The 19754-nt window shown below is 36.6% G+C and overlaps 3 protein-coding genes across 6 annotated transcripts in view; 2 read left to right on the top strand and 1 right to left on the bottom strand.

The window, feature by feature from the left end:
* The window catches only part of LOC146462731 (uncharacterized), a 67396-nt gene that overhangs the window by 3448 nt on the left and 44194 nt on the right, over positions 1 to 19754 (top strand). The gene's annotated exons all lie outside the window — the stretch shown is intronic.
* On the top strand, positions 3262 to 4673 carry LOC146462734 (uncharacterized). Its single transcript, XM_085085298.1, has one exon. It carries the CDS (start codon positions 3310 to 3312, stop codon positions 4606 to 4608), a length of 1299 nt encoding a protein of 432 aa, XP_084941424.1. The 5' UTR covers positions 3262 to 3309; the 3' UTR covers positions 4609 to 4673.
* On the bottom strand, positions 9265 to 19158 carry LOC146462733 (uncharacterized). The gene is made up of 17 exons (XM_085085314.1): positions 19047 to 19158; positions 18654 to 18735; positions 18092 to 18252; positions 17044 to 17136; positions 16538 to 16754; positions 15955 to 16038; positions 15069 to 15359; positions 14474 to 14554; positions 14149 to 14218; positions 13285 to 13404; positions 12709 to 12822; positions 12305 to 12394; positions 11984 to 12037; positions 11672 to 11770; positions 11353 to 11446; positions 10970 to 11044; positions 9265 to 10726 (listed from the first exon to the last, which is right to left on the bottom strand). Exons 3-17 carry the CDS (start codon positions 18236 to 18238, stop codon positions 10616 to 10618), a joined length of 1740 nt encoding a protein of 579 aa, XP_084941440.1. The 5' UTR covers positions 18239 to 18252; positions 18654 to 18735; positions 19047 to 19158; the 3' UTR covers positions 9265 to 10615.

The raw sequence follows: 19754 nt of genomic DNA, 5'->3' as shown, positions 1-19754 counted from the left end.
GGCTCATTAACCATAGTTTAAATACTTAAAAACCTTCTAATGAGCTATGAATTACGATTAGAAAAAAAATCTAAAAGTAGTTTAATTGTAGTTTCAAAGTCCATAAAATGAGATGGCAACCAGAATAGCTCGGTTTGTTTCTTTGAGGGGAAGTGACTTATTCAGTTTATTAGAGTTGTTCAGAGATTGTCGCTTCAAGCGAATTTTTTTTTTCTGCTTGGAGGTACGCAATATAGTTATAGTGAAGTCTTGATGTAAGCGGAACGAATTAGTGAACCCTGGTGAAAATCTTTGGAGGATCTTTAAAGATCCTCAAAGATCTTTATGAAGATCTTCGAGGATCCTTATGAAGATCTTTAAGGATCCTTAAACAATCTTGCAAAGATCTTTAAGGATCCTCAAAAATCCTTGCCAAGATCCTTAAGGATCCTCAACTTTCTTGCCAAGATCCTTGAAGATCTTGGCCAAGATCTTTGAGGATCCTCAAAGATCCTTAAGGATCCTTGCAGATCTTGCCAAGATCTTGTCAAGACCTTTAAGGATCCTTTGCAGATCTTGCCAGGATCTTTGAGGATCTGCAAAGATCCTTTGCAGAACTTGCCAAGATCTTTGAGGATCTTCAATTATGTCGCCAAAGATCTTAAAAGGATTTTCAAGGATCCTTTGCAGACCTTTTCAAGATCTTTGAGGATCTTCAATGACCTTGCCAAAGATCTTCAAGGATCCTACAGGATCCTTTGCAGCTCTTGCCAAGATCTTTGAAGATCTTCAATAATCTTGCAAAAGATCTTCAAGGATCTTGAATGAACCTTTTCAAGATCTTGTACTACTTTGAACTTTCCAAAATCACAAAAACATTTGTGACTGAAATTTCCGGTGAGTCTCAGAATAAGCTGTTGAGAATGTACATGTAGTATGTAGATGAAAAAGAACATCAGCATGTCATAAAAGGGATAATTTTATTGAACAATCCCTAACTTATTTTAGTTAAGATTCAGGAATTTATTTGTATATAAATGTAGGTCTTTTAATATGTATTGTGAAAGAATAATATTCAGCAGATGGATATTTTACCTCAACCATGATGGACAAAATTTTGACTACAACATGAAGGCTGGGTGATCACGATCCTAATGTTAATGTACAAGAAACTGTAATAATTTTTATTCTAAAATTTGGTTTGACAATTGCCAGTGAAAACGTTTGTACAAGAAAACATAATAACAGAAAAACAATAACTTATAGCAAGCTCTGATTATGTACAAAAGTTCTAATGACAAGGCTACACAGTGCAACAAATTTCAACAGATGTTTAATGTCAAGTCAAAATCCCTCTCTAAATTATCAGCCTTTAACAAAACTTAAAAGTTACTGCCTTGTCTGCACAACTTTAACACATTTATAGTGGCTCAGAAAAATTGTAGTTTTTCCCTCGTGATGACCCACAAAATGTGGAATAACTATATTCTAGATAATGAATAATGTAACAAAACAGTGCAATCACAACATCAGCAAATGTTGTGCTACTATAAAAATTTGATAGGCATAATAATTGTGCAAGCACAGTGCTAAAAGACAAAAAAGTACCAATTTGCTTGTAATTTACATGACCAAAACAATTTGACCCTCTAATTTTCTATTAAACTATTAAACATCAAGTAATGAATTCAAGGCTCAAAGTTACAAATTTTTTTATTTTTTCATTGTTCCTGAGTAGTATATATAGTAGTAGAAGTCACAATTCATAACCATACTAAATCAGTTAAAAATAGGCTCCCCTGCTTACAAGTGACTTAGCTTATTGAGCAAGATTTGGTGACTTCACACACTCTGAAGCTGCAGTCTTGAGTATTGGCCTTGACAACAACATTGAGTTGAAGATCTACAGCAAAAAGAGAAAAAATCATGCACTTTAGTCAGTTCTTCTGTGTGATTACAGTGTTCACATTCGTTTTTAACTGATGGTGCTATTTTATTGTACATGTGGGCATTATAATACTCCACCAAATGACCTTCAACTTCAATCAAATCACAGGCAAATTAAAGTATAATGTTATACTCGATCGAATAAGTCAGGTCACACAAATAAAGCTTGCAATTGATTCTCAGTACAACTACAATCATCTGATTGTTCATTTCAACTAGCGCTACAACTACAAACTTACCCCATAAAAACGTTTGTAAATGTTTTATTTTAAAAATAAATAGGAAATGGCTACCTCGACAACCGAGATCAGATGAATTTGTAGCTAAATTCACAGAAGCACATGCATTCATTTGGTTGAATTGTGCATCACATTTTCAAGCCAGTCTTTTATCAAAATCATTGATATTAAAGCCTACCTGTTTCTAAAAAGTAGTTGTCCACGATTTGTTGCTTAAAGCCATCATTTTCTAGCTTAAAAGAAGAAAAAACCGAGGAAATGTGCCTTGTTTTCTTGAGTCCTGCGAAAATCCAAAAGAAACGGTCTTTCTGCGAGCCTGCAGTGTATAGCTGCTGACCAAATTTGGCTTTGCTCGTGCCCAGTCTTCCAAGTCTGATGGAAATCCAAGATGGCTGCCGCTCTTGGCCCGGTGGTTTCCTCGTTTCCTTTATAAAAGAAGTACTGTGCAAGAAAGCGACAGGGTAATCATTTGATGAAGACTGTGAGCAAACTTTTAGCTACTGGAAATCACTCTTTATTTATAAGAATGAATTACTGAGTCTGAGTATCACTAAGACACTATCATGCTGCATGACAAGCACTGATCAGACAATCAGCTGAGTAAACTTATTTATTTGTCTATTGAATTATATCCTTTGGTGGGAAGCCATATAAAGCAGGAATCTTGGTGCAACATATCACAAATTTAAATTGCCAAAACGAAATTCCATATTCCACGTACCCGTTTCTCTGAGACATCCAAGCAATAGTTCCAAGCAAAAAACCAGCAGTATTGATGACATTGCATTATTGCATCTTTCAGAGTTTTAGTCAACAGTCTGTACTTTCCAACACCTTTACATGAGAGGACGCAGCCGGGCCCGACTGTAAGTTCCGCAAAGGAATGCTAGTAGAATCTACTAGCATTCCTGACATTCCTCAAATTAAGACTCACCCGGTTTCTTTCCTTTTGGGACTTGCAAGGTGTCGTAATCTGTTTTTATGTCATGGCGGATGTAATTAAATCGAAAACAAACCAGGCAGGGTATAGGAATATGATCTGAACTACATGTCACATCAACAAGTGCTAAGAAATAAAAACGTGATGTGAAATTAGAGTAAATGTAAATACAATGCAATTGATCGAGTCATTTCGCTAGTCGAAATGGCGGACGCGGCCGACGCAAATGGCTCGCAAAGGCGGGCCATTTACTCGCGCAGAAATACTCAGGAAGAAAGGTTAAGGCAGAAGAGAAGAAGGAATAAGAGAAGACGTGAGAGGGAAAGAGAGGAAAGAAATGCTGTGACGGGAATGCAACCGTTGATTAACAAGGAAACCGTAGATCCCGCTGCAAATGATACCGGCGACCAATACAATGAAGACGCAAATGATACCGTCAATGTTGCAGGAATCAACAAGCTGTGCGAAGAAGCAAATGATCCGGCGAATGATTCAACAATCGCCGGCCTAAAGAAATCTTGCCCTCCTTCTCCCAAACCACCGAGATGTGATTTCGAAAGCTGCGCCAAAGCATATTCAAGAGGGGCTGTAATGTTGAATTTGGCGCGTGGGACCCGCGTATTTCCTGTAGTTGGGTTCACAGAACCAAAATCACGGGGAACGACTACAGCGCATCGAGATCCTCGTCTAGTCGAAAGGAAAAACGAGGCAAGGAAACCCAAGAAAGCCCTTAAAGAACTGAACCCAGCTTATCTCGAAGACTTGTCTGACGAAGCAATTGGTAGTGGAAGTTACGGAAAGTGTTATCTCGCTCGGTATAGAGGGATAAAAGTTATTGTCAAGAAAATGACTCATAATAACACCGCAGAGGGGAAAGAGATGGCACGGAAAAATTTACTACACGAGGCAACGGTCGTTAAAGCATTGGGGGATCACGAAAGGCTTCCACTGATTTTCGGTGTTGTTACTGAAAACGAGCCACTATCTTTGGTCAAGCTATTTCACGGTGTGAGGGACGAAAGTATAACACTTCATCAGGCTGCAAATGCAAGCATGCTAACACCATCAGATAGCGCTGAGATATTTCTTCAGATATGTGATGCTCTGAAACATGTACATTTAAGAGGTTACTTACACAATGACATAAAGGCCAACAATGTTGTTCTGGAAAGAAACCCAACAGCATTAAAGAAATACAACCCTATTCTTATCGATTTTGGAAAAAGCACAAAGGCAGCAGCAATTTCGGTGACAGAAAGTGTAAAAAGGAGGGCTCCTGTACAAACGAAAACTTATTTGGCCCCAGAGGTTATGAAGTATCGGCTCTACAGCGCCGCCAGTGATATCTATTCATTAGGAAGAATGCTCAAAGCAGTCTCTAGAATGGTGGGATTTTACCCGAAAGTCCGCGCCCTGGTCAAGGAAGCGACAACTGAAACACCATCACTGAGACCTTGCATTGACGACTTTATGAAAACACTTTCGGCAGTTAAATTTGAATGATAATCCTTGTGCTTGAACGGTTTAGTTCAAGTTTTCGTTGCGTTGTTTAGACGGTCTACACAAAACGAGGCCGAAATAAGGCAGAGCTGCGATAAACTTACTTAATTTCTTTGTATTGTTTTTTTCTTCGGTTTGTTTTGGAAGGGGACCCGTAAAGCCGGCTCTTATGCTGACGGACGCTGGTATTTTTTTTTTGTCGAAAGGCCCTATGTTATAACAGAGAACGATATTATTATCCTCCCCATAAACAGAACAAACGTGCCTAGTGACATTTCATTAAACTCTAAACTTGGCGGAACACAACAGCAAAGAACTGCAATTCTGTTTTAAAGGGAATCAGTATCTGGTATTGGTACACCTAACAAAGCGATTTCTATGCTGTTAGAACTATTAACTGTAATGCCACCTTAGTTTGTACTCTGATAACTAAGCGAGAAAAGACCCTCGCATATGCTTTTAAATCCACACCAGAATAAAAAGCATTGTAATCACATACGGCACTATGAAAATTAGTAAAATGATTTTGAGCTTAGTTTTTGAGGATTGTTTAGCTCAATTTCTCTCCGGAATCTCCCGTTAAATCGAAAATGATCTTTAAAGGTACGTTCATTACGCAAAATTTTAAGGGATTTTTTTTTCTCATTTTCACTCGCATGCCCAAGCAATACTGATTTTACGCATCGTTTGCATTATAGGTTGGATATACTTACCCGCTGAATTGCTAAAGCCGCTTTTACCCGTCGAAATTTTTAGCTGAAACTTATGTGCAACAGCCGGCTGTGAACTTTCATGAAGGGGTCGGTTACACGGCCGGTGAAACTCTTGGTGTTATCACCACTGCGATCGTTGCGACCGCTACAGAAGAAGAAAGCGGTTCTACTTTTCGTGCAACATGTCTCGCAACGGAAGTTCGAAAAAGTTACACGGTTCAACGCCTGGTGAACCTTGTTTCGCAGCGCCGTTGCACATAAATCTCAGCTAAAAGGTTAAACCATGCCTGTAACAGCGGCTTAAGTTGTAATGACTGCTTATTTCGGATATGCCCACGGAAGGCTACGGTTCTCGACCATCAGTAAAGAACCTGGACGAAGACTATCTATCATCAACAGGACAACAAAAAATTACGTCTGCGTTTCCTTCTTGTATTAAGATTTTATAACATAAACCTCCAAGGAAAAAACCTCAACAATGTTCAGTGCACACTGATTCTTCGCGGATTTACACTGTAAAACCACTCCACATGCTCGCATGAACCTTACGAATATCCTTTTGAAACAGCAGGTCAATGTTTTTTCATCAGATCATCTATCCTTGGCGATCCAGTAACTTATCTATATGATTCAAAGCACAGTTTTTGTTGTTTTTTGGCGGGGGACATCTTTGCTCTTCTTTTGTCTTCGGTGAAAGAACTGTTTGAATGTAACAAGAACCCTCTTCAAGAAAACATTGTTCAGTTTCTGGAAATATCATCAGCAGTCACCTTTTCTTGCATTTGGTGCCCGTTGGTGCCTCTTTGAGGAAGTTTTTCTTGGCATCTTTTCATCTCTTCACTTCCATCTGCCTGATTTTGCATCGAGATCGACGGCGTTGTGGCACGGTCTTCAAGCCTAATCAACTGCTCCCTTGAACCTCCTGATTTTTTGGTTGCCATATTCTTCCGTTTTTTTCTCATTTTCGACCTTTTCCGCATTTTGTCGATCGAATGCTTCCTAAACTTCGACATCTCTGAGGCACCCGAGTTACTTTACTGATTGTTGCTCACTGACTCGCAATCAATGAAAGTTGTTGAGATATGATTTGTTTTTCTATCAACATACACTTTCCCGCTTTGTCACTTCAATTTTTCTATTGTTTCTTCAACTATCGGTTTGTCGACAAAATTCGCACTTTTTCTTCTATTGTTTAAATTTTGTTTCCACTTTTCCGTCTACGCGTCGAAACCTGTGTGACCGAAAACTCACCACAACCTGTCTAATCAGAGTGAAGCTGAACTGGTCGGTCGGGCTTAATTGTTGCAAGGAAGAGGAACAACGTTATCATTACTGAACTATATGGTTCAAAATTAAACGGTTAGTAATTGCCTGATTTTATAATTGTCTGAATGCTGCCGCAGTCAATGAGTACACACAATGCCTTTATTTAAGCTTTCTCAAGCCTAACAATGGATCATTCTTATTGTGTCAATTAAGCGAAAGTGAGAAAATGCGGTGGACTCGTTCAGTTTCTGTAATCTCGGTTAACTCGTCATTCAAGCACAATTCGCAGAGTTTGGTGGTACGAAGAACTAAGAATCATGCCCTTTTCGACAAGTTGTCGCTTGTGTGGAAAGAAGTTTAGAACTGGCATGTCGCTGACGAAGCACTTCGATTTGAAACATCCCCGAAGTACCCTTGGAAGAGCAAGGTTCGAAGACACTGCTGGCTTAAATGTTGAAGAGCCGAAAGAAGCTACTCTAGGGCCTCAAGAGAAAGAAGAATACTTGAAATGGTTGAGCGTTCTAGTAGAGCGCATAAATTCTTCGTTAGTACCAGATCACCCAGGTAAATAATAATACTAATGAATTGCATGTTTCACTGGTTAAGAACAGGTCGTCTTACAAAGCATAAATGCGCGAACATTCACATTTAATTTATTCAAGGTCTGGTGCAACTCTTAGTGCTCAGTCAATTCTGGATAAAAGGGTGTTTAGGAGTTTTCCTCTCTTAGGTTAAATTTGCAGGCTGTTATGTAACGTAGTTTATTTCTTCTATTCACAGCCAAATGGTGTCATGTGGACTGCTTTCAAGTCCCCGCGAAGTACTTTTCTCATATGTTAAGTCGTCTGGGGCTGCCAACACTGGATAGCGTGCGCGACGTCAAGCACCTTCGTCAACCAATATTCAAGAGAAGCACGAGACGTTTCTCATATAAAATATTCGACGAGGAGAATTTCTTTAGGCTGTTAGACGAACAAAATGTGCTGCAGTTCAGGCCCGGTGCTTTATTCAGGAATCATGAAGAGGTTCCCGATATTTCTGAAATGGATGCAGAAGAAGCGCTAGCACTCGCAAAACAAAGATCAAGAAATGCAGCAGCAAGGCCAACAAGTCGATCTCGTATAGAAGTCAGCATGGGTGAAGGACGGTGCACAAGGGAAGTAGAACTCATATGGTGGCCTGGATTATACTCTTACTCCAGTTACGGAAAACTAACTGTTAGATTTTTTGTGCGAAAGACTTCCGTATAGATTGGTGAAGTGAAGTGGGAGTCCGTGAAATGCAAGCTTCGTTATAACTGTAAAACAATTTTTGCGGTATTCCTAGTCTTTTACTCTATTGACTATTCCCAGTGTAAGGAATTTGTGATATCGTTGCTGTTAAACGCGCCCAGTGGGAGTCAACTTTCCTACAAGTACCTCGAGCGAGGTTTGCTAATTATCTTATTTCCGTCCCACTCAGGGACGAATTTAAGACTGCATGTTATTCTTTTTCTTACATTACTTTGTAAACGAAAAACCCGTTTTCCGTGTACTGGTAATCGCGAAAATTAAAATACAATGAAATGTAGTAATTTGCGAAGTCTTAAATTGTTTTAAATTTTAAACTGACGTTTGCTGCTTTTTGTACAAGACTTAAAATAAAACAGAAATAAAGTCAGAATTTCAGTTGTTTAAGATCGGCTTAAGTTTTTGCTATTCATTATCTTCAAAGATTTCATTTCTAATTTTTCGATATATAAGCAAACGGAAAATTTGCTTCATTAAGCCACTTAAGTGTAATGCAGTCTCGAACCAACGTGATCTGACACTTGGAGTAGACTTTAGGCGCTAATATTAATTAGAATAAAGAACTTTAAAAATGACGAGAAGGGAGAACTGTACTTTTTCATGTTTGGCTACTGAGGGGCAGTTGAGAGCAAACGAGACTTAATGAGGGAAGGTTTTTTGAATTAAATTATTTTATTCAAATGATTTTTACAAAGGAAAAAAAAACTTGTGTGACCATACCCAGTTCAATACACATTTCAAATTGCGGCATTTTAAGGTGGCTCACACCGGTTCCCAGCACTTTAATTTTGATGGATCATTACTACCAATCTTTGTACGTCGTTAGACCAGTTTTCAATTGGGTGTCGTAAAACCAAAACCAAACTATTTACTCCAGCCAATAAAAACGACCGGAACAGCGCAGTGAGAATTCGAAGCAATTACATGTACATGTAACCGGCGCAAAGCGCGGAAAAATGAGCTTGCGAAAGTAACAATTGGGTTTGGTTTTCCTTCTCATTGATTGAGAAGGTCGCGCGAATTTTGCTGGCCAATCACAGAGCAAAGTAAAGCAAAACCAAAGCAAACGCAATTTACGTTCGACACTCAATTGACTGAAAACCGCTCTACTTTTATAGTGACATCAAATAAATGCCCAATCATTGGTGACATAAATGGTTACCATACCAACATTTTAACCTGTTAGAACACCCCCGATTTTAGCTTCAAGCAACAATAACTCACAAACGAGCTCGGTGACCCCAATTTTTATTTCAGGGAAACAACAAGCATAATAAAATACAACTTTTTGAAAAAAAAAATGTAAGAGCAGATTCAGAGCCACCATTAATTTTTGAACATTTAATGTGGCTCTGAATCTGCTTCTACAATTTTTTTTAAGTTTGCAAAATGTTGGATCTTGACATGCTTATAACTTTTCAACAACAAAAAACTGGGGGTCACTGAGCTAGTTTTTTTTTTATTTATATTCACTTGAAGCTAGAAGTACAGCTGTTGGGATGTTTAAAACAGGTTATAGTGTTGCAAAAGTAACCTATTGGTGGAAAATGTTTTCACAACTTGTTCAACAATGATTGGCCATTTAATTGATGCCACTTTTTTAATAACGGTGAGCACTTATAAATATTGGTAGTAATGTGAGCCACCTTTCTGTAACACTGAATCACACCAAAATGTTCTTTTTTTTTTACATTATGTACACTACACTAAAAGCAACTTCAATTGCCCAATTGAGTCAAAATATTGGTTATTTTCTTCTACAAAACACATTTCAAATTGTGGTATTTTACATTTAGCCTTACTGTAATCCTGAATCACACCAAAATGCTTTTTTTTTTTTTTTACATTATGTACACTACACTAAAAGCAACTTCAATTGCCCAATTGAGTCAAAATATTGCTTATTTCCTTCCACAAAACACATTTCAAATTGTGGTATTTTAAAAAGCCTTACTGTAATCCTGAATCACACCAAAATGCTTTTTTTAAACAGTGCACACTTCACTTCACTTGTCCCTGCGGCAAGGTGGCGCATAGGGCCTCATACACAGTGCGCACTACACTAAGAGAAATTTGAGTCAAAATATTGTTTTTTTCCTTCCACAAAACAAATTTCAAATTGTTGTATTCTAAAAAGCCTTATTGTAATCCTGAATCACACCAAAATGTTTTTTTTTTTACACAGTGTACACTACACTAAGAGCAATTTGAGTCAAAATATTGGTAATTTCCTTCCACAAAACACATTTCAAATTGCAGTATTCCAAAAATCCTTAATGTAATACTGTATCACACCAAAATGTTTTTTTTACACAGTGTACACTACACTAAGAGCAACTTGAGTCAAAATATTAGTAATTTCCTTCCACAAAAGACATTTCCAATTGCAGTATTCTAAAAAGCATTACTGTAATCCTGAACCACACCAAAATACATTTTAGTGTACACTACACTAATAGTAATTTGAGTCAAAATATTGTTTTTTCCTTTTCAAAACACATTTCAAATTGAGGCATTTTACAAGGCCTTACTGCAACCCTGAATCACAACAAAATGTGTTTTTTTTTTTTTGCATAATGTACATTACACCAAGAGCAACATCAATTGCCCAACTGAGCCAAAATATTGGTTATTTCTTTTCACAAAACAAATCTCACATTGCAGCATTTTAAAAAAGCCTTCCTGTAACCCTGAATCACACCAAAATGCTAAAACACAGTGTACACTACACTAAGAGCCACATCAATTGTCCAATTGAGCCAAAATATTGGTTATTTTCTTTCTCAATGGGAGAGCAGATGATTGGCAGTACCATCTCAGGGGCTTGTCAGATAAGAGATCGTCCACTGGAAACTGGGAAAAGAAATAACAAAACAAAACCTGTCATTAACAAAAATACCATTGACCAAGACTTTCCTTCAGATCTTTCAGTGACGAAAAGCAAAATGTAAACAAAAGACTACTATTTTTGACAGACAAGTTGATTCGAAACTGGCAATAGTTTAGCCAACTTTGTCAACAAACAAAAAACATGCTTAACTGTTATTTGTGACTTAACATTCTCCATTGAACTATAACATCACTATTAAGACTCACCTTGCGTCTCAAAAACTCTTCAAAGAACAGCAAAAGAAACACACCACAGTCGTACCCGTTTTGTTGCTGAGGTACCTAAAGAGGAAAAATATAACAGAAAACGTGTTCAGTTCTGATTTTAAACATGCAGCACCTTCAATCAGAAGCTGTTCAATGAAATCAAGAACTACGACGAAGGGCAATTTTACGAGGGATAATTGAAAGGAAACGGTGCCTGCACCATTGGATCAGTATGTAGCTCTTTCCATGTGGCACAAACTTGGTTAGTGAAAAACAAAAAGACAAAGCCAAAAGAACCTAGGATGTATGAAATTAAAATCATCTAATCATCTACCAGATGCCTTCCCTATGGGACTATGAACACAAATTAATGTACATCTTACCTTTGGGTAAAATAGTGGCATGGTTTTGACACTGAATTCAGGTTCTGTGGAATCTCCAATCCCTCTTGTTGCAAGCCAGTGACATCTAATGAAACTTTAAATCACAGTATAATGAGTTCATATGTATCATTCTACTAAATTTACATCTTCCTAAGCAAGATAGATAGACAGAAATTATATTTATGTGTCAATGTTACCTAGCCTGGGAAAAACCCATAATAATTTGGGGACACAAAACTTAAGCAATTATAAATAACTAAGTAATTTTGCAACTCTCTAAGCTATCCTACACTTTAAGTTTTAACTTTTATTTAGTAACCTTCGAATCAGTTGAGCTTCCTGCTCTCTTGAAGAAGGAGTATCATAAAGAGTGTCCTCAGAACCCCAAACAATTGAATCAATCATGAAGATTGGTGCCCTATAAAGGAAAATGGACAAAATCAGATTAAGTACTACAATGTATTGTGGCTACATATCTTGCAAACATAACAACTACATATTTATGAAAAAAAAAAAAAAAAATTTCAAATTTCCCATACTGGCATCGCCACATTCCCAACTGAGCAAAAAATTAAGCCTCGCATTCAAATATTTAAAAGTATGGGAAGATGATTATTCAGTTAATTCTCACCCTTTGTCGTGCAGGGATGGGAGGTTATGAACCAAAGCCAGGAACCAGTGGCCACTAAAATAAAAGAAAAAGGAAAGTTATGAAAGTTTCAGCAAAAGTGTGAGGTTTTACTCGAATTCTTTAGACGGGTCTGACAAAGGGCTGTCAAAGATGGGTTCAGGAGCTGACTATATTTAGAAACTAAGCCACGCTCAAACAACGTTACTAGTCCCTGCCCATGACCAGTCTGCCTTCCAGTTTTGCGAGGTCATACACCAACTAGACTATCAATGTTGGTTCTCGAAAATAATTACATATGACAATCAAATACAACTCACAAACCTTCTACAAACAAGTATGAAAATGAAATCCTTTTCAAAGACGTCCACTTTCCTTGTAAAAGAAGCAGCCCTACGGTAACGTTCTTCAGCACTAAGAAAGATATCAAAAAGGAAATAAAACCATTGAGTGGACTGACACTTCTACTGTTTGGTTCGTCATAAATATAACTGCAGGTTTACAGTCATGCATTTCTTCCATTGCCTGGTGATCACGAGGTCTGCTTCTGCAGACAGCCTGTGCCATACTTGAGACTGAGAACTAAAGTTGTCCCTCAGTAACTCTGAATTTAACACATTCATTCATTTAGTCTCTGATCAGGTCTTATTGCCATTAGAAATACTGCTGGATTCAAATACTAGTCACCTATTTAATTATCTGAATGTGACGAGCAAACACTTCAATACCTGGGTAGTACAAAGTGCTGACCATTCTGTTTCCTTTCTGACAGTCTTGTGTAAAAAAAAGAACTAAATACATGGAAGCTGTCAACATCATGGTCCATTGAGTACACTGCATACCTTCAGAAAAAAATAAAAGAAAGTATTCTTAATAGGTAACCCAAAATTAATGGTCTCTTTTTAACTCAGAAATGGCTATGCAATTTCCAAGTTGGAGGTGTGAGGGTTTTTTCTCCAGAAAAAATAAAATTGTCTTACTACAAATTCAAACAAATTATCAGGTTGAAACAGACCGAAAAAAATGTTGCCATCATTATCATTAGTTTACAGTTAAACCTTTCAACATAATTTGTTTCCCTAATGGACATACATGTAAAGGAAGTGAACGATTTGCATTTAAAAAGAGTCATTGAACTATAATGACTTCATCAACAAAAATGACACAATGACCTTTGTCTACAATGAAGTCAAAGGTCATTTTGTTTCCTTTCTGTGGTAGATTTCTGTTAAAAATGACTATAACTTACTGATAAACCCATAACATAACATTAACCAATATTTAAATACAGACACACAGCTTACATCATGAAAAAATCCACAATGGAATCATTGAGTTCCTGTCCGTCGACTAAAGTGTCAACATCCATTTGTAGAATGCTAATTTTTGGCACAGAGGGTCGTGGAGGAAACACAGCAACAACACTAGTAGTAAGAACCAAATGCAGCTCAAGTTAAAAGTCAGAATAATGTTTGAGTTTTGGGAACTCTACTGTACAAGCTCTCACTCTACATAGACCAATTCACTTCATTGTGTAAGGGAGCACAGAAAGCATTTTTTTTGCCATTATGTTTTCTTTATCAATTATCTTTTATTGTACCCTAGCTATGTGAGGTAATCCTAGCGAATTGTGGCCTGGTTATTAAATATTTTATTTATTATACTCATTTTGAAATCACTGGTGATCCTTGCAATCTGACTGGCTTTCAACAGTGCAATTCTTACCAGTTATCAAATGATTTCAAGTGCAATTTTGGAATAAATGAGCACAAGGATTTCTGTATTTGAAAAATTTATGAGTGCTCATTTAATCCAAAATTGCACAAGAAAAAACTAGTTGTTAATTATTTGCATACAATATTTTCCATCACTGTGCTGGACGGCACCGCTTTGCTTTCCCCTTGAGGACTCGTTAAATGATTCTGAAAACTCTCTGTTTCTTAAAATGGAATGTTTGTATCCTCGTACTTTTGAGTGGCAATGTATAATTTTGTCAAAAAAATGTTACAGTTATAAATCGTTAGCATTCCAGGTTGTATTCAATCTCGAAACACTTAATTTGCTTAAAATAATTTACTAGCCATTTTCTCAAAATTCAAAGATTTATCTGAACCTTGATACAGTGTACAGTCACAAGAAAAAATCTCACTGAAGTATCTTAAACAAACCTGTCCAGATCAACTTGACTGCATGGTTGTCTGTCCTCACTTGAAGGGTCACTGCTGGTATCTGTATTTTCTTTTATATGCAGGAAAAAAATACATTCTCAGACTCTGGGTTAGAGTCGCAAAAGTTCAGCAAAGATTCTAAGCATGCTTTTCAGATACTTGATTGCTATGGTCCTCTTTATGCAAAATCTTTTATCTGCAAATTCCTTCTCGTCACTTAGTTATGTTCTTCGAGGAAGCGATAAAAATGGTTTGCCTCTATTTGAGTGAATATGCTAGTTTTGCATGTACTGTGCTAGAAATTCTAAAACCATCCTTTTATTACCTGTACTGTGATTTTTGTCTACTCGTATGAGATCTTCTGGCACAGAATAAATCAAAGTCTGCAATGACTCATCTACATGTTCTGTGAAGTGAAGGTTAAAGAACGGATAACCGTGTACATATACGTTACTCAAGAAATGTAATATATTGATATGAAGTTGTTTATCTACAACTATTTACAACACAGACATTTCCTATCACTTCAGCCAATTAAAGCAATGTACATAAAACATACTATGCATAACTGATAAGTCATGGTGTTCAAAACAGTATCTGACTTTGATTGAAACCATGTACAGATTTGTCTTGGTTTGAATACTGCCAGCAGCCATTGATGCATCTTTGCTTAATACAGTAGCTCGTTGAAAGATTCAACCAACTTCAGCCAATTAAAGCAATGTACATAAAACATACTATGCATAACTGATAAGTCATGGTGTTCAAAACAGTATCTGACTTTGATTGAAAACATGTACAGATTTGTCTTGGTTTGAATACTACCAGCAGCCATTGATGCATCTTTGCTTAATACAGTAGCTCGTTGAAAGATACAAAATTTGTTTGTTCATTAAAATAAAGCGTGACGAAAAACAAACCTTCTTCTACATCCTCCATATCCATGTCATCTGAACTGACCATACGTGCATATTCCTCCAGCCAATCTTCCCTCTTGTAGATAAATGCTGGCTTGCACTCATCTGTCACATGGCATATCTTTTTTTTGTCAAAGCCATAGTTCAGAAAATCACCACCAAGCATCATGGTCATCAGTTTATCCATGAGCCTGATCCATAGAACTTCATCACTGTCCCAAGCCATGTCCTTTGGCTTCCAGCCACAGCCACGAAAATAAAATGGGTAACTTCTTTGCTGTTCACTGCTTTTACCTTAAAGAAAGAACACACTGCCTGCTACAATACTTCGCATGGAAAATCCAACATTTAATTTCCCTATATTAATTGAGTTTGACAAAAATCTGTTCTTACAGCTGATGATACCCCAAAAACTAAATTGGTGATTAAACAATAACAGCCAGGGGTCGGTTAAAAGTTTTGAACTGTTAAATTAGGTTCATGAATGTATATACACTGCAGCTGTTGCTGGTCAAAGTGAAATTAAGGTTATAATGAGTTCATCCTAGTGTGGGAATTTGCTTTGCCTCTCATGATAATAAATATTTAGGTGTAGGAGACAAAAGATTTAATCTAGGCTAAAATCATTGTGTCCTGAATTATGGATGTTTTGCTTAGTTGTTAGATAGTCCTAAATAAATGGTTTTTCCAACATTCTGTAACTGATGATGAAGTTTGCAAATTAAAAATATGTTGCTCCCTTTTTTGTTTTTTGTTTTATAAATTATACAACCTAAATTTCGTATAAACCTAATCTTAATTGGATCATGAATTATTAAAGTTAAGAGAAATAATTGAGAATTAAACTAGATTGAATTTCCTTTTGCCCTACAACACAATTTTTGGTTACCTCTTATCACATTCAGAGCTTCTCTGATACAGTATCTCAAAAACAGCAACTTTTCAGCATAAAAATGTACCATCATCTGGTCAACTGTGAAACAAAAACACCACCAGAGTATTTCAAAACGCATACCTTTTCCCAAACAACAACTCCTTCCTTCTTTATTAAGAAATCTATGGACTGCTAATTCCATGAACTGGAACACAGCAAGACTGGCTTATGAGGCCTAATTTAAATAATAATATAATTACTTAATAATTATCAGCTCAACATTGGGGTATTACATCGACTCCATTGGACACAAATGAGGCTTGCTTGTATTGTTGCACTGGCCACTGATACAGCAAGATAACAAGTGTCATGAATCCAATTAAGTATGCAAAATCTGCTCTGCATGTAACAATGGGTTAAGTACATTTTACAGTGACTATTGTCTTTCTATGAAGAAAGACCTTACTTATGTACAGCACTTTGTGTTGTTAAGTCTTTTGGTACATGTGGTTGGATGATTAGTTCTGTAAAATAACAATATATATAATTAACAAATTCACTACTGCCTTTAACTAAAACATAAAATAAGTAATCTTACTGGAAGAGGATTCCCCGTGTCGGTCGTGGCTTGAGGCCTTCAACCACAACTGGCGCTGATCCTTGTGGGAGGCCTCAAATCCTTGTTGGCTATATTCAGTCATTGACAAAAACCTTCTCATCAGCATTGGGGCATGTTCAACTGTCAGGTGTCCGTAATCGCCTGTACCTAGGCTACTGCCAAACAGTTCTTTTAACATGAATCCCCATTCTTTACACTAGATTTCAAAGAACAATAAAGAGACATAATTAAATACCGCTAATTTGATGGCTGTATAATCAAAATAATGAATACTGCAAAATAAAACGTTTAATAGTTATTTACTAGACAACAGCCCATGAACATTTGTCTTTTTCCAACATGATCAAACAAAATGCTCTGGCAGATAAATTAACAAAGTTAAGTCTGCAATTTGAATATGTGTAAATTTGTCATACAACGTACATAGAAATAATAAAATCTATTGATACTCATGATGTGCATTTATAACCAGACTCAGAACAAACCTTAACATCAAATAAGTCAATTTCACTTTGTTCAGACTCCTTGAACACTTTCGACCTTGTCACAAAAGCAATCTCTTTCCATTCTCGGCAAACCTGAAATTGCAGAAATTAAGTCATTTTCATTGTTAAGAACCAAGAAGCCCAAAAGTTAAATGTGACATGTTACATGTAAGTCCATCCAACTCTCTGAAAGACTATTAATGATGATTAAGCTGACTGATAGATTTAACGTAGAGTCCTTCAAGAATACAGCTGTAGCTTCAGTCTAACATACCAGTATTTGTAGGTATATTTAGAAGTACATGTACCTCTGACAACACATCCAATGGTTGTAACTGGACTGTTCTGAGCATTGGACAAGTTGATTTGACCATTAACAAACTCAGTCATCCGTGTGCTTTGTTAGTGTGTGTGTTCCAGTGAAGCTAAACTCATCCTTGTCCATAGTATGTGAATAATTGGGGTTGAGATCAGTCAACAAGGATATAGCTTCTAAATATAAGTACATGCACTTTGACTGAGTTTGATGTCTGAACTTCTGTCAGGTCACCTGCATTTTGCTTTTCATATCATACATGTAGAAAGGACATTAAATTGCCCCTTGCCTCCATGACTTGGCACCAAAGTTTACCAATTACATGAAATTTCTACATGACACAAAACACCTGTCAGTTTGTTTACCTTAATTGACAGTGCATGCAAGGCCTTGCCTGATAATGTACTGTACATGTAAGCCCTGACAATTGATCCCAAATGGTATACGTGTGCATGGGCAAACAAAGAAGAATATATGACGCTTTCCAGTTTGTTTTAATATACATGTGATCCCAAGAAATCAGAACACACTAAATTAAGTAAGAGCTCTCTTTCATAAAATGCAGTTAAAATGAATTTTCACTTATTAACCTCGATGTCTATTTATGTATAACACTTTAATTAGTAACTTCAGCACCATAAACATGCAATTTTCTGTTTATAATACACACCATCATGTAAACAGCTGTAATCAGTGATTGCACATGGAACCAGAGATGATTCACATATTTACCTTCTTTAAAAATTCCAGCTGCTTTTTTGCAACATGCTCAATAACGCCCCCATTGTGCAAAGTGTTCTTTCGACACTGGCATAACTTTCTAAAAATGTCAGACAGGTCATCTTGCTCCCTCTTCCATTCTTGAAGCCTTTCCTCCATATCATCCTTAACAACTTTAATGGCACAAAGAAATTGTAATTAATAATTTTCTGATTACAATTTATTGTACTCAGTGTACAGTTCATGAAAATATCTATACCCTACCCTCTGATGGATACTGAGGTTCACTGGAAAATTCCAAAGACAAACCAACGCTAATTGAAATTAGCAGTATGGAGATCTTATGGAACAGTAATTAGTTTTTAAGACTGATTGAACAATCATAACAATAATAATAATAAAACAACAACAATAATTAAAATTATAATAATAAAATGTTTAGAGCGGCAATATTGTTTGCATAAAATGCGTGCGTTGTAACAAGATATAGCATAATTATGTATGAAGATGACAGCCAAGGTGTCTTGTATATGAGAAGTGATATTTGCTTGCTAACCACTGTATATAACCGCACCTGATCCTTCCAGATTTTGTACTTCTGTACAAGTACCAAAGTCCCTAATAAACTGACCAGAACTGAGGACATCCTCAAAATACTAAAACAAAAATTAGTAAAAACATAAAATTAGATGATATATAATTAGATACATAGTTTCAATATACTGCATACATAGCTTTGTAAGAATTCCAAATTGTATGACTAAAAACAAATAATAATTGTAATAATATTTCCTGATTTTGTGCCTTTACTTACATGATGAGCAAACGAACAGATAACAGGAAGGAAGCTATTTCAATAACAGAGCTTTTTAATGATGCACTGTGCCAACCGTCTGGTACCAATGAAGTAATATAAGTTACCATTACCATACTCATAAAAGTAAGTTAAGTGGTTATTGTCACTCACATTGTTACTTGATCAACCAAGCGCACTCCGACGAATCATCTGGGCGCTGGAGAATTCACTAAATAACACTGAAATGAACACTCACAATAAAAAAAAATAAAGTACAATAATCCAATAAACTAAGAGTCATAACCAAATGATTTTTTTTTTTTCATAACCAAATGATAGCTGTAAGCATCATTAGCACTTTCCAATGAAGTGAATAAGCTAATGTGTCACCCACCACCTTAGATGGAAAACAATATTAAGTGCATTTTAAGCTGCCAGCATGATTAGTATTTGACAAGTATTTGACACCCACCAGTTCAGTTAATATTAAGTGCTAGCTGGCGACATGATTAGTATTTAAATTACATTGAACTGTCTCAGGTGTGACACCCACCAGTTCAGTTAATATTAAGTGCTAGCTGGCGACATGATTAGTATTTAAATTACACTGAACTGTCTCAGGTGTGACACCCACCAGTTCAGTTAATATTAAGTGCTAGCTGGCGACATGATTAGTATTTAAATTACACTGAACAGTCTCAGGTGTGACACCCACCAGTTCAGTTAATATTAAGTGCTAGCTACAAGTATAGCTGGTAGCATGATTAGTATTTAAATTACACAGAACTGTCTCAGGTGTGACACCCACCAGTTCAGTTTATAATAATTAAGTGCAAGCTGGCAACATGATTAGTATTTAAATTACACTGAGCTGTCTCT

This window comes from Pavona decussata, unplaced genomic scaffold (assembly GCF_977016875.1).
Source record: "Pavona decussata unplaced genomic scaffold, jaPavDecu1.1 SCAFFOLD_186, whole genome shotgun sequence".
Taxonomy (NCBI): Eukaryota; Metazoa; Cnidaria; class Anthozoa; order Scleractinia; family Agariciidae; genus Pavona; species Pavona decussata.
The sequence above is the reverse complement of the archived record's forward strand: the minus strand, read 5'-3'. Positions and strand labels throughout refer to the sequence as shown.

Bases quoted from the DNA above. Each gene is read 5' to 3' on its own strand.
- LOC146462734 (XM_085085298.1), top strand. From the start codon at position 3,310: ATGGCGGACGCGGCCGACGCAAATGGCTCGCAAAGGCGGGCCATTTAC.
- LOC146462733 (XM_085085314.1), bottom strand. From the start codon at position 18,238: ATGGAGGAAAGGCTTCAAGAATGGAAGAGGGAGCAAGATGACCTGTCT. The intron at 13,405-14,148 runs GTTTGTTTAAGA...TCTTACTACTAG, and splicing joins AGTCAAGTTGATCTGGACAG to TGTTGTTGCTGTGTTTCCTC. The intron at 12,395-12,708 runs GTATTGAAGTGT...TATCTTTCTTAG, and splicing joins CAGCACTTTGTACTACCCAG to TGCTGAAGAACGTTACCGTA.